Source organism: Microcaecilia unicolor, chromosome 4 (genome assembly GCF_901765095.1).
Source record: "Microcaecilia unicolor chromosome 4, aMicUni1.1, whole genome shotgun sequence".
Lineage (NCBI taxonomy): Eukaryota > Metazoa > Chordata > Amphibia > Gymnophiona > Siphonopidae > Microcaecilia > Microcaecilia unicolor.
The window spans coordinates 246,203,229-246,217,624 of NC_044034.1; the positions used below are offsets into that span (position 1 = coordinate 246,203,229).

A 14,396-nucleotide genomic window follows, 5' to 3' on the forward strand; every position below is an offset into this window, starting at 1 on the left:
CAACAAATGGCAGGAGCTCATTGTCTTTCACTTGCTTGGTCAGAGGAAGGTGGGGGAAAGAGGTGGGGATACCTGGCCTGCTTAATATCATTGTAATTTACAGAAAAAAGAGAAATTTCCACTTCTCGTCGTCTGTACATTAATTCTTAGATATTAGATACTTAGCAGCACTGAAACTGCTTGGTTCAGGCTTTCATAAGTACAAAGTACACCTCCACCAACAAAGGTCAACTAAAATGATTAAGGAAATAGAGCTCCTCTCATATGAGGAAAGGCTAAAGAGGCCACCATCTTGACCAACGTCATCATTTTTAATTCAGATCTCTTTTCTATTGTTATCCAATGAAAATCATACAATACTGGAAATATAATTACCCTCACTGCCCTATTTTGTAAAAGTTGGAGTTTTTCTCAACTAGTATTTGAGCAAACCCATTTGCAAAGGGTTACAATAATCCAACCTGGAAGCAATCGGGTCTTATAATTCAAAACAGGGACACAGTTAACTAATATTCCATAAGTGACATTGATACTTTACTAACCATTCCAATATGAAATGAAAGGGCATTGGCTGCCAGGTACCTTCACTGGTTCGGACATCCTTGCCCATCCAGCAAACGGAGCGATTTGCCTTCAAGATGCCCACCAACAATACCAGAGTGAGTTCTCCTGCTGTTGCGCCAGAGGAAGGAGTTTCTGGCACCTTAGGACTTGATGTCACTCTTTCCCCTCTGGTGGTTGACTCTCATCCTTGTCCTGTAGCTACTGCTGCGGCCTGCAAACAGAACCTCATTCACAAAGTTGGTCAGCAGCTCTGTGATAAGGGTGCGACCGTCAGCAGAAATATTGCTGGGAAAGACATCCAGGGAGCAGATGGGATTGGCTCTCCCTCAGAGATAACTTTGGAAAGTATTTGGAAGGCCATGGAAAAATTTAGAAGCAACGGTGACAAAATCAATGGGAGAAATGTCTGCTGCTGTAAGGTAGATTTGCTTGTTACCAATATAGAGCAGGTAAAGACTACCTGTACCACAAATAGATCAAGTACAACGTGAAGTTAAATCCTTAGAAGCATTAATCTCATCCCATGGCTTTTCCTACCATCTCTATGCTGATGACTCCCAAATCTACCTTTCTACCCCTGATATCTCACCTTGCATCCAAACCAAAGTTTCAGCGTGCTTGTCTGACATTGCTGCCTGGATGTCTCAACGCCACCTGAAATTAAATATGACCAAAACTGAGCTTCTCATTTTCACCCCCAAACCCACCTCCCCGCTCCCCCCGTTTTCTATTTCTGTTGATGGCTCTCTCATTCTCCCTGTCTCCTCAGCTCGAAACCTTGGGGTCATCTTTGACTCTTCTCTCTCCTTCTCTGCTCATATCCAGCAGACCGCCAAGACCTGTCGTTTCTTTCTTTACAACATCCGTAAAATCTGCCCCTTTCTTTCCGAGCACTCTACCAAAACCCTCATCCACACCCTTGTCACCTCTCGTTTAGACTACTGCAATCTGCTTCTTGCTGGCCTCCCACTTAGTCACCTCTCCCCTCTCCAGTCGGTTCAAAACTCTGCTGCCCGTCTCATCTTCCGCCAGGGTCGCTTTACTCATACTACCCCTCTCCTCAAGACCCTTCACTGGCTCCCTATCCATTTTCGCATCCTGTTCAAACTTCTTCTACTAACCTATAAATGTATTCACTCTGCTGCTCCCCAGTATCTCTCCACACTCGTCCTTCCCTACACCCCTTCCCGTGCACTCCGCTCCATGGATAAATCCTTCTTATCTGTTCCCTTCTCCACTACTGCCAACTCCAGACTTCGCGCCTTCTGTCTCGCTGCACCCTACGCCTGGAATAAACTTCCTGAGCCCTTACGTCTTGCCCCATCCTTGGCCACCTTTAAATCTAGACTGAAAGCCCACCTCTTTAACATTGCTTTTGACTCGTAACCACTTGTAACCACTCGCCTCCACCTACTCTCTTCCTTCCCGTTCACATTAATTGATTTGATTTGCTTACTTTATTTATTTTTTGTCTATTAGATTGTAAGCTCTTTGAGCAGGGACTGTCTTTCTTCTATGTTTGTGCAGCGCTGCGTATGCCTTGTAGCACTATAGAAATGCTAAATAGTAGTAGTAGTAGTAGTAGTTGATGAAAGATAAAGTAATCACTCAAAAGAAAATCGAACAGATGGAAAATAAGTTTGGAAGACTTAGAGGCATATTTTCAAAGCACTTAGTCTTCCAAAGTTCCATAGAAACCTATGGAACTTTGGAAGGCTAAGTGCTTTGAAAATATGCCTCTTAATCTACATTTATTAATTTTTCTGTGTCTCCTGAATTAACTCCTGTTGATATGTTCAGAAAATACCTTTTAGAAGTACTGAAATTTACTACTGAAACTATTCTTCCATTGAACAGAATTTATTACATTTCCTCAAAAAAAGATACAGGAAGACAATCAGCAGCACAAGATGTTGGAAATAATTTGGGTTTACATAAACTTTCAGACTTTTTGGAACATTTTAATATGGAAATAGTGGAACATACAGCTTTCTTTATTTCCTTTGTAGTTGAGCAACATTTGAATGCGGTTTTGAGATCTTATTTCCAGTGTTCTCAGGCTTTGTTTTTTGGACAAAGGATATGGGTTTACCCTGATGTTACTATACAAGATTGCAGGAAATTATTCCTAGCTGCGAGACAGGAAATGATCTAGGTACTACCTATTTACTGAGTTATCCATGTAAATGTATCGTTAAGTATGTGTTCTTTGCTCCTGTGGATATGAAAAAGTTAGTTTAAAGAACTGACTTGTTGTAAAAGATGCGGGTGCTTTCTCAAGATAAGTCAGAGTTTTCCCTATAAGTTGATCTTCTTATCTTTTGGACATGTCCTTCCTTATTTATTTTTTGTAGTCAAAGGAAGAGATAGATATTACCTGAGATATAATTCATTTTTTCACGGTGGTTGTAAGTTTTACAACAACTTCCCCTCCATTTACGCAAAAAAGATCTAATGGTGCTTTGTATGGCATCTTCTAAGTTTTCTTGGGGGGGGTGGGGGGGGTGGGGTGCCAGACCTAAACTGAAATTGAACATGCTTTATGGGGATTAGAGACAGGGAGGCTTAGGACTTCTGGATCTCAAAAAATATATAATTATGCTTGCCTCCTGCGGCATCTTCAAGATTGGTTGTTTGGCATGCAGGAACGTACCCCTCTGGCTTTGGAATGCACACTTTTTGAGTCGTGGAATCTAAATTTTCTGCTACAGAGGTGAAACATCTTCCACGTGAATGCAAGGGTAATGTGTTACCATGTTCTTTGTGAGATGCGTGGTGGTATTTAGCGCAGTTGTTTCATCAATATCCTTGTGCTCTAATTTGTTACCCCCAAGAGGTAATGCTGATTTTATAGCCGGTACATAGAATGTGATGTTTGCCCATCGGGCCAGTGGTGAAGTTACCTTATTACATCAAGTCTTCTGAGAAACGGGTAGATTGTTACTTTTTTTGGAGCTTCAGCATAAGGGATTGGTAGGGCATGCTGCTGTTTATGCTAATCTTCAATTACAGCAGTATCTGGGCAGCTTAGATTGGGATGGTCTTTGTTTAGGATATGGTTCTCTTCCCAATTTGTCTGTTGCAAGCTTACATAAGACTTTATATGTTCAGGGTCCCCCTAAGGTCTACTCAGATTACTTTTTAAAGTGGAGCACAGATTTGGGAATTTCCTTGGATAGTTTAGATATGCCAGCACTGATTCAGTCGATCCCCAGAATGGTGTACAGCGTGTATTTACATGGATGTCAATTCTGCACATTTTTTGGGCCTATATTTCTCAGCAGCAGGCCTAGAGAGCTGGCTGTGTATCTTCACAGACTTGTTTGAAGTATAGTTTAGATATGCCAGCACTGATTCAGTCGATCCCCAGAATGGTGTACAGCATGTATTTACGTGAATGTCAATTCTGCACCCTTTTTCGGGCCTATTTTTCTCAGCAGCAGGCCTAGAGAGCTTGTTTGAAGTTTGGAACACCAGCCTGCTCTCTTGCTCATTCCTTTTGTGCTTGTATTCATATTACTCAGTATTGGAAAGCTATTTTTCATTATTTGGGAAGGTGTTGGGCCATGTGCTTCGGGTGATGCCATTAGGGGTGTTATTGGGGAAAATAGATGATTTTGGGGTGGCCCACAAGGGGCTCAACATCTTTTAAGGAAAGCTAGCATAGTGGGCAAGAAGGTCATTTTGCAACAGTGGACTCAACCTACCTGCTGGCACTAGCAGAATTGGTTTCATAAGCTCATGACATAGTAGGCATGAGGTGCTTGCAAATCCCTTCGGAGAGGGAAGCTATTCTTGCAAATGTTGGATCCTTATTTACAATCTTTACCTCCTAGCCTGTAGTTTTGGTGCTCAATAGGATTAAGATGGGTGTATAAGTGCTGTCCAATTTGCCATGTATGGCGCACTGGGGGGGGGGGGGGGGGTGGGGGTAAAGGGAATAATAGGGATATGCAATCATGACTCCACTTTAGGGGGTCGAGCAGTTTTGGGATCTGGCTGCTCTGGATTTTGTTTTGTCTAGTGGTGCCTGCATGGGGTGGGGGTCTCTAGGAGGGAGGGGCTTTTCTATATATGAGGTTACTTTGTACTGCAGTCTCATCGTGTGTTCTGCATTTATATACTGATAGTTGTGGTTGTATTTGATGTGTGAGGCCTCAATAAAAACAGATTTATTCCAAAAATTTGTAGCCAGGGTGTGGCTCCAGTGACATCATTATCCCCCTGGCCATCTCCATTTTTTGCTGTTTCTGTTTTCTGCACAATGTTTTTGTTCTTCTCCTCTTTCTCTTCTGTACTTTATAAAATACACCTGTAGTTGGAAACAGCTGTAAATTTAAGTGAGAGCTTTTGTGCACTATTGAGGATTATTGTACTTATTTTATAATGTAAAAAAACATTGGTAAAGAGGTGGCTGTTATGAAGTCACACACAAATGGTAAAAACAGAAAAAAAGTAAAATGAGATACTGACTCGGCAAAAAGAAAGCGAACTTCTATAATATCCCCTTGGCCATTTCCACTTTTTGCTGTTTTTTGTTTTTATAAAATACATACATCACAGCTCTGTCTGAGCTGCACACAAACTATGCCCCCAGAAAAATCATTGTGCCTTCCATAACTGCAGCTGTTTTGCCCCGTTTCCCTGCTAATAAGAACTCTTAATACAAATGACACTGTGACACAACCATCCATGACTGAGAGAAAAAGAAGACTGGTAATATTAACTTAGCATCCCGACTACACTTCTGACTCCAAGTTTCCTTCTTACTGCTCATCTGTACTAACATCCATCTATGGGCTATAATTTAATTTTATAGCGCTACTAAATGTATGCAGCACAATACACAAACACATAAGAGACCATCTCTGCTCAATAGAGCTGACAAGCAATTCAAAACAGACAAGCAGGGCAAAAAAGGGGAATGATTAAAAAACATGGGTATTGAACAGTTGAATAAGGGGTTGTTTTCACTAGGGCAAGAGATAAGAGCATGATGAATTGACTCAGGAAGTATGCTCCAGGCCTACAGCACAAGAAGGAAGGAAGGAACAGAGTCTGGAGTTAGTAGTGGCAGAGTTTAAAAAGGGGTTGGACGGTTTTCTAAAAGACAAGTCCATAGACCGCTACTAAATGGACATGAGAAAAATCCACAATTTTGGGAAGAACTTGTATAAAATGTTTGTATGTTTGGGTAGCTTGCCAGTTGCCCTTGACCTGGATTGGCCACTGTCGGGGACAGGATGCTGGGCTCGATGGACCTTTGGTCTTTCCCCAGTATGGCATTACTTATGCACTTATGAAAAAGTTCTCGAGAAGGGATATAGGGAAAGATACGAGAGGAGAGATACTGAGGAGCTGCAGAATGAATGCACTTATAATTCAGTAAGAGGAGTTTAAACTGTATATGGAAACAGATAGGGAGCTAATGAAGTGACCAATGAGTAGAGGGGTTATGTGAATGTTGCAACACTGGCAGAAGATAAGCTCCACTTAGCAGGAATTCTCTCTTCTAGTGTATGTAAAGCACTATGAACATGTTATAAGACTAACTAAAATGTTTAATAGTAGAAATTAGTTATCAGTATAACCCTTATGGGTCCTCCATATCTGTTATGAGTGAGGGTTTTCCTACTTCCAAAGCTTTGCTCTCACTTGTTGTAGCAATAACCCTACCCAGGGTATGATCTTTATACCGTTAGAGAAAGCTGGAGTTGAAACAGCTGCCATAGCTGTGGATTTTAAATAATTCTTAATTATATCATCAGAAGAGACAGAAGCTGGCAAATGGAGGTTTAAAAAAGTGAACCACATATTTGTTCTGCACTTGATATTAGACCAATTAATTATTTAATACCTGCAATTAACTTAATATACACATACAAATCTTATAGACATATTTTGAAATTAAGTGGTTCAAGAGCCTAGACACAGCTTTTTCCATGAAGGGGTCATTGACTGATCATTTAGGGGTATGTCTCCTAAAGGTCATTAAGCCCTAATATGAACTTATGCATGTGAAAGCACTGTAAAGCGTGTTAAAGCATTTTTTGGTAAGTAACCTTTCTGCACATGTTGAGTGTGCACTATTTAAATTCTTGTATTTACTGTTTTGGAGGGGAGAATGGGAGTGGACATGCTATACAGCTAGCACAATGACATTTATTTATTTATTTAGATTTTACTCACACCTTTTTCAGTAGTAGCTCAAGGTGAGTTACATTCAGGTACTCTGGATATTTCTCTGTCCCAGGAGGGCTCACAATCTAAGTTTGTACCTGAGGCAATGGAGGGTTAAGTGACTTGCCCAAGATCACAAGGAGCAGCAGCGGGATTTCAACTGGCCACCTCTGGATTGCAAGACCAGTGCTCTAACCACTAGGCCACTCCTCCACCCCTAACTGGTTGCACGCTAACTGGTCAGCGTGTTCATAACACGGGAGCCCTTTCCAACTCCTGCATCAAATTTTTTTCAGGTTACGAGCGTCAATGTGAGCATTAGCACATGACCTAAAAAGAAATACTTGAAAATGTCCTGTTTCCTGGGAGCACTGGAAATAGGCTTAACACGTGGAAAAATCTGGCATTAGCACATGCCAAGTCCATTTCCTAGTGCCCTTTAGTAGACGTATCCCTTAATGTGCAAAATATCACCACCCAACAACATGAAGCGGGGGTAAAGATTTACCAGGTGGACTACCAGTCTGTTCTAAAATACATGAGAAATGAGACATCCAAGTGCTGGCCATGCCTAGCATGAAAATCCATTTTTCAAACTTAGGGCCCTGTTTACTGAGCCACGTTATAGGAGCATTAAAATTTTAATGCACGTTAACTGTGTACGTGCCCTACAATATCCCTACAGGCGCCTACACAGTTAGCGCATGCGCTAATTCTAAGCGCGTTAAAAATGCTAACGCACCTTAGTAAACAGGGCCCTTAAACATTCAAACAATGAACGGAGTAAGACAAGAGACATGGGTGTCTTTGTGACACAGAGGAACATCCATATTATAAAATGGGCAAACAGACATCCGTGCGGAGTAGCCTAATGATTAGAGCAACTGGCTGCCCTCCAGGTACACAAAAAATACCTACTGTGATTTTCCTTATTTCCTTCAACGGACATCCATCTTTTTGGACATGAACATCCCTCCCCCTTCTAAAATTGGAGTTGGATGTCCTTATTTTTGCCCCTCTCTAGCAGGCATAGCTAGTTGAGGCCATGGGGGCAAGGGCCCCCTGCTTTCACCCCTCCCGCCGCCAACCCTCTCCCACCGCCACCAGGTACCTTTGCTGGCAGTGGTCCCCAACCCCCACCAGCCAAAGTCCTCTTCAGCGCTGGTCTCTAGCACGTTGCTGATCTGGAATCTGTTTCTGTGAGTCCTGACATCCTGCACGTTGACGTCAGGACTCACAGAAACAGAATCCAGATCAGCGAGCACGCCGGACTCAGAGACCGGCACTGAAGGGGACTTTGGCTGGTGAGGGTTGGGGACCCCCGCCAGCAAAGGTACCTGGCGGTGGCAGGGGAATGGTGGCGGCAGCGGGAGGGGGGTTGAAAGGGACAGGGGAGGGGCACCGGCACCAGGGTCGGCGCTGCCAGGGGGGGCTTAAATGTGCCCCCTCCCGCTGAAGTCTGGCTACGCCCCTGCTCTCTAGCCCCACTCAAAACACACCTAGATAAGGATATACTGCAGTTTTAGACATCCATATCCTGGCTTTACAAAACTGGGATCTGGATGTCCATGCAATATGGCTGTGTAAATGCCAGCTTTCAGATGTCCAAAACAAGAATAGAGCTTCTACAATAACCACCTAAGTAACACAAAACAACAGAGGATACCTAGAGACATCACCAAACAGGAAAATCATTTTTTTGCCCCCCCCCCCCCCCGTGTGGTGTAACATCTAAATAGGAAGGGAAAACCTAAGTAATAAAAAAGACTCTTGTTGTATATGGAGTTTTAATCTTAAGGCACATACATATCATTATGGACAGCATCCTTTCTATGAAGGTTGACAACCCAAAAATGGTGCAAAACCAGCCCTGAATACAGGTCAATATTTAAGCAGCATGACTGTGGTGCTTAAGAATATTTGGCACTAGCCAATACCTCAAAATCGGCATGGAATATCTGGCTATGGCAGCGATTGCCACTGCTAGTATCCAAAAAATGTTGATATTCAGTGCCATTGTCCAGGTAACAATCTGAATAAATTAGGATTGCTGATTTTTTCTGTCCTAAGTCATCCAGAAACGAGTGTTGAATATCGCTGGTGTCCAGATAATTCTCAGCTTCAATCCTGGAGCCCCCTGGCACTATTCAGATAGCGTTGAGCATTCTGCAGTGATTTCAGCAGCATTACCTGGATATGTTCTAAAAGTATCCTGGCTCTGCAATGGCAATATATGCATAGTGCAGAGAGGCTCTATCCAGTTACTGTCTCTGAATATCGTGGTCAGCAGCACTTATCCAGATAGCAGATGCTATTATTCAGGTAAACACTTTCAAATATTGACCCAATTGTTTATTCCTAGAGAACAGAAGGGCTGTATATTTAGGTACATATTTTGTTCACAGTGATCATACATGAATGAAGAAGATTTTACCATTTCTGGATGGCAGATCCATATTCCCATAAGTTAAGGCTAGCACCAGAGTGGACACTTCTACAGTTAGGACATTTGTCTAACCAAGGCAGATGAGTAGTCAACAATGAGTAGGTTTGACAATACATGTGGTATGTGGTACACAGGTCGGTGAGAGAAGATAGATAAGATTACCTTCTCTTGCCCTGTCCATATATCAAGTTTGTTTACTCTCTTTATAAATCAAACCTCATCCTCTCTGTTTTCTGATTACTCACATTATCTTTTCAGAAATCTGGTGCTTCTGCACAAAGTCCCATTGAAGAATCCAATTAACTCACACACCGCATTAAGAATTACATTATTACTGTGTAATTCAACATACTTTTACACGAGACTACTGTTTTATAAGGCATTATCAGCTGGATTCTCTAAATTGCACCTAGATTTGAGTGCCCCAAATTGCATATGGTCCTGAGATCCACGAGCAATTAGTTAATGAGCCATTAACAATGAATAATTGACTTAATCAACTATAAAGATTAATTGGTACTAATTTGGATTTTTGCATGGATTTGGCAGCACACAATTCTATGAAGATTCACGCCCAAATCCTCTCATGTGCAGCCCAAAAGGTAGCGCTCCATAGAATTATGCATAGTGTTACAGAATTTGGGGGCTGTACACAGGTTGCGTGCCAGGATCTATATCAGGTTTCAGTTGGCGTAAGTCCTCAACCCCCAAAGTTGGATGCCGGAATATATGCAAAGTGCTATTTTTTTTAAGTGATCAGCCTTGAGCGCCCTTTATAGAATAGCGCTGTAATTTTTTCCCTTAAATTTTTTCCAGCGCCCACTTTTTAGCACCATTTACTGAATCCAGCCAATACTGTTACTTGTTGGTTTCATCAGAGAAGAAAATGACAGAAAAATAAATATTAACACTGAAGCACTCACTCTGCTGATGAACTGAAAAAAACAATCAGGCATCTTTTTAGAATAATTTGACAAAAAGTAAAACAAATACAAAAGCTGTTTTGAAATATATTTATATTTTATAGCTTTGATTTTAATCATTTGTACTTATAATTTATAAAAATATTTTGTACCTCTGGATTTTCTGCTTCAGCTCTCAAAGCTTTTTATGTAATTTAACTATAAAGCCTTTGTGCAAATATAAAATATATAAATAGTACTCTGAGTCATAAAATAGTTGTCTCACAAGTTTCATCATTCATACAAGTAGCAGTGATCCCTTTAATATTCTTTTGGTTGCACTTTGAAGTCTGGTTTCTTGACTTATATAGGTCATTGTCTAAACGCGAGGCACCAGTCAAAAAAGTATTGTCCTCCGGATCAGTTTGCAAAGTGCTCGATGAATGTTCAAGGGATCTTCCTAAGTCAATGAACAATGGAGTTGACTTTACCCAGTTTGTTAAAGTGAAGTCAGAAGTCTCCAATCCAGGCTTCCAGTGGAATAGCTCTTCTAAAACTGGGAACTCTAACTCAGAAGCAGAGTGCATCCTTTCATTATACATAAGAGAATTATCTCGACAATACAGATGACTAGCTGGCACTGTAGATTTTTCATGTTCTTTGCATAACATAGCACCATGTTGAAAGGCAACAAGACCTAGATCTGTCTCTTCTCTTGAAACATTTGGTAGATAAGCAGGTTTCTCAATCCGTGGAGATTCATTGAAAGGAATGTTCTGGTTATAATTATTGAAAGAATCATCTATGTTGGACCCAAGTGTCTTTAGTAAGTGCTCTGAAAAGAGATGCTGTGGAAAATTGAGATCTTCTCTTGCATTCAACCTACTCAGAATCTGACTGTGGGTTTCAGGGCAGGATCTCATCAACTGACGTCCAAGCTGAAGATCAGTTGGGAAAAGTGTCCCCTGAAGCGTTCTATACAGAAATCTGGAAAGAAAAACCATATATGAAACACATGATAACATTTTATTAAACCAAGGCAATTTCCATTTCAGAAAGATCTCTGTCAGATAATAGAACAATTTTGTGCTACTTTGTGCATGTGACTTCTTATTAGGATTTTATCCTACTTCTTTATTGCAATCCACCCAGAATGGTGGATTAATGGGCTTTAAATAAACGAATAATAATTTTCAAACTTAGACACCTAATTTTGCTCCTTTAAAAACTGAGTAGGCTGAACATTAGAATTTAGGTGTCCAAAGGGTGGGGCAATATCAGGTGGGACCAGTGCTAGGTGTCTTACTTAAGCATCTACATTAACAAGTCAATACCAGACCTAAACTTGGGCACTGAGTGGAGTGGAATAGTTAGATGTGAATCGCTTGTTTACTCTTCCAAAAACACTAGGACTAGGGGGCATGCAAAGAAGCTAATAAGTAGTAAATTTAAAATGAATCAGAGAAAATATTTCTTCACTCAATGAGTAATTAAACCCTAGAATTCATTGCCAAAGAACATGTTAAAACCAGTTAGCTTAACAGGGTTTAAAAACTAATTTCCTAAAAGAAAAGTCTATAAGCCATTATTAAGATTGACTTGGAAAATCCACTGCGTATTCTAGGATAAGCAGCATAAATTCTGCTTTGCTGTTCCAGGATCTTGCCAGGTACTTGTGATCTGGATGGGCCACTGTTGGAATCAGGGTACTGCTTGATGGTCCTTCGGTCTGTCCCAGTATGGGAACACTTATGTTCTTATTCTCATGTAAAGACATGATCTCACATGTATGTTGTATACACATGTAATATCCAATTTTAGAAAGTTATTTACATAAGGATATTTAAACTATGTAGTGATTATAAGGAGGCACAGTTTAGGCAGGGCGACAATTTACACATTCATTCACCATTTAACAAGGGGAAAATAGGGGGAAAGGTCCAACAGCAGGTTTACAGAAGTGCTCGTTTCAACCAGGACTTTACACAAGGAATTAAGACAGTCATTTCCATGTAGTTTTTGTTCACCTCCAGAATAAAATCAGATTAATATTGCAGCCTTGCTAAGTAATCGGTGGCATTCACATGTGTAGGTTTGTAAAATGGGTCAACTACATGTGGAAGTTGTAACTTTGCCATTGCTTGTGAGGCACTGGCTCAGGGTGCTGGTGATAAGGGGTACCAAAATCCCTGTTTGATCTACCTTCAGAGTCCTAGAGGGATAGATGCTGGACTAGGATTTTGGCATCCTTAATCACCACTGCCCTGAGCTAGCGCCTCACCTGTCCCAGCCGGGGGGGGGGAGGGGGAAGACTTGAAATGGAGAGGGAGGTACTGGATTTCTGGGGGGAGGGGAGTGGAGGAAGAGATACAAGGTTGTGGATGGAGGCGGTGCCAATATAAAATTTGGCTCTGGGTACCACAGTCCCTTGAACCAACTCTGTCCATGTGGAAGCTCCCTGCTGTTCATTTCTTCAATGTGTAGATTTCTCAAATGGCTGCTCCCACCACACGTGCTAGCAAATACATGTGCAGTCCTGCATGTATTTCAGATAAGACTCTACATCAGCAATTAAACAAGTCCCAACTTGGATATCTCAATTCTGATCTCTATGTTCTATGTAGCATAGGGCTTTTTATTTCTTTTATACAGGGATTTACGCATATACTACTGAGGCATCTGAAAAAGAAACCATGAGTTATACTGCAAAAACATATAAAAATTATAATTTAATGATTATTTGCAAGACCTGAATAAACAGCTTTGATTCAAATCACAAAGCAAAACAATTACTGATATGAACAGATGGGCTTAGCTACAGCCACATAAGATTCACCACCATCCCTTCAGCCGGACTCAGTCCCTCCCACAGTTCCAGCACCTCCATGTCTTCCTCACCCTCTTCCATCTTCGCCGCAGCACTTGCATTTCGTTCGCCACTGCCTGGCAGCAACTCACAGATGCAGCTCCAGGGCCTTTCCTCTGCTACGCTGATGCAACTTCCTGTTTACGCAGGGTGGAGCATGGAAGAGGGAAGGCCCCGGAGCAGGATGTCGTGCCTGTGAGTTGCTGCCATGCTGTGCCAATAGCATTAAATGCAAGCACTGCGGCAGGGATAGGACAGGGTGAGAAAGACAGTGGAGTGCTGGCCTGAAATTGGAGGGGGTTGAAGGGAAGGGAGATATGCTGGACTTGCGGGGGGTGGGGGTAAGGAAGACGCAGAGGTGCTGGACTTGCCGGGGTGGGGGGTAAGGAAGACAAGGAGGTGCTGGACATGGGGGTTGGGGGTAAAGAAGACACAGAGGTGCTGGCTCTGGGATGGGAGGAGGCTGAAGGGAAAGGAGAGGTGCTGGACTTGCGAGGGGCAGGGGGTTGGAGGGAAGGAAGAGAGGTACTGGACATGCAGGAGGTTGTAGAGAAGGGGAAGAGGCACTGGATATGTAGGGGAGGGCTGGAGGCATGGGATAGAGATGTGGACCTACAAGAGGAGATGAAGGGAGAGAGATGCTGGATATGCAAGGGGGGGAAGGGGGGGTGGAAGAAAGAGAAGAGGTGCTGGATGTGCAGGGGGCTGGAGGAAAGAGAGGAGGTGCTGGATATGCAGGGGATTGAAGGGAAGGAGAGGTGCTGGACATGTAGGGGGCCTGGATGAAAGGGAGGTGCTGGACACGTGGGGGGGGGGGGGGGGGGCTGGATAAAATGGAGAGAGGTGCTGGATTTGTAAGGGGGTATGGAGGGAGGGGAGAGATGTGCTGCATTGCTGGATATGCAGGGGATGGCTGAAAGGAAGGGAGAGAGATGTGGACCTGCAAGGATGGCTAGAGCAAAGGAAGAAAGGTGCTGGACTTATGGAAGTGGGAGGGGTTAGAGGGAAGGGAGAGAGATGCTGGACAAGGGGATAACAGAAGAGGGGGGTCAAATGCTGAAGCTACAGTGGGAGAAACAGCCAGATGCATAAGGGGAAGGGAAGAGAGAGGAAAAGAAGTTGGTTGGGGTCAGAGAGGAGAGAAATACATTGGTGTGGAGGAGGGAGAAAGGGGACATAGGGAGGTGTACAGATACAGAAGGGAGATGAAGGGCATTAGGTAGGAGCATAGGGACAGGAACATAAATGTGAGATGCTGTATGGGGATGGCATATGGGCACAGAGGGGAAATGCCTGACAAGGGGTTGGGTGGGAGGGGGATATGGAATTGACATACAATGCTGGACACTGGAGAGGGGGGTATATGGACACAGAGGGGAGATACCAGACAAGGGGGGAAAATAGGAACACAGAAGAGAGATGCTGGGCATGGGGTGCA

At 42.7% G+C, this 14,396-nt stretch overlaps 1 protein-coding gene across 1 annotated transcript in view; it reads right to left on the bottom strand.

The window, feature by feature from the left end:
• Window positions 1–8,535: 8,535 nt before the first annotated feature.
• ATP10A (ATPase phospholipid transporting 10A (putative)) overlaps window positions 8,536–14,396 on the bottom strand; it is a 281,162-nt gene continuing 275,301 nt past the window's right edge. The window contains exon 21 of the mRNA XM_030201381.1: window positions 8,536–11,079. Coding sequence (XP_030057241.1) covers window positions 10,359–11,079 — 721 coding nt within the window. The 3' untranslated portion in view covers window positions 8,536–10,358. The remainder of the gene's footprint in view (window positions 11,080–14,396) is intronic.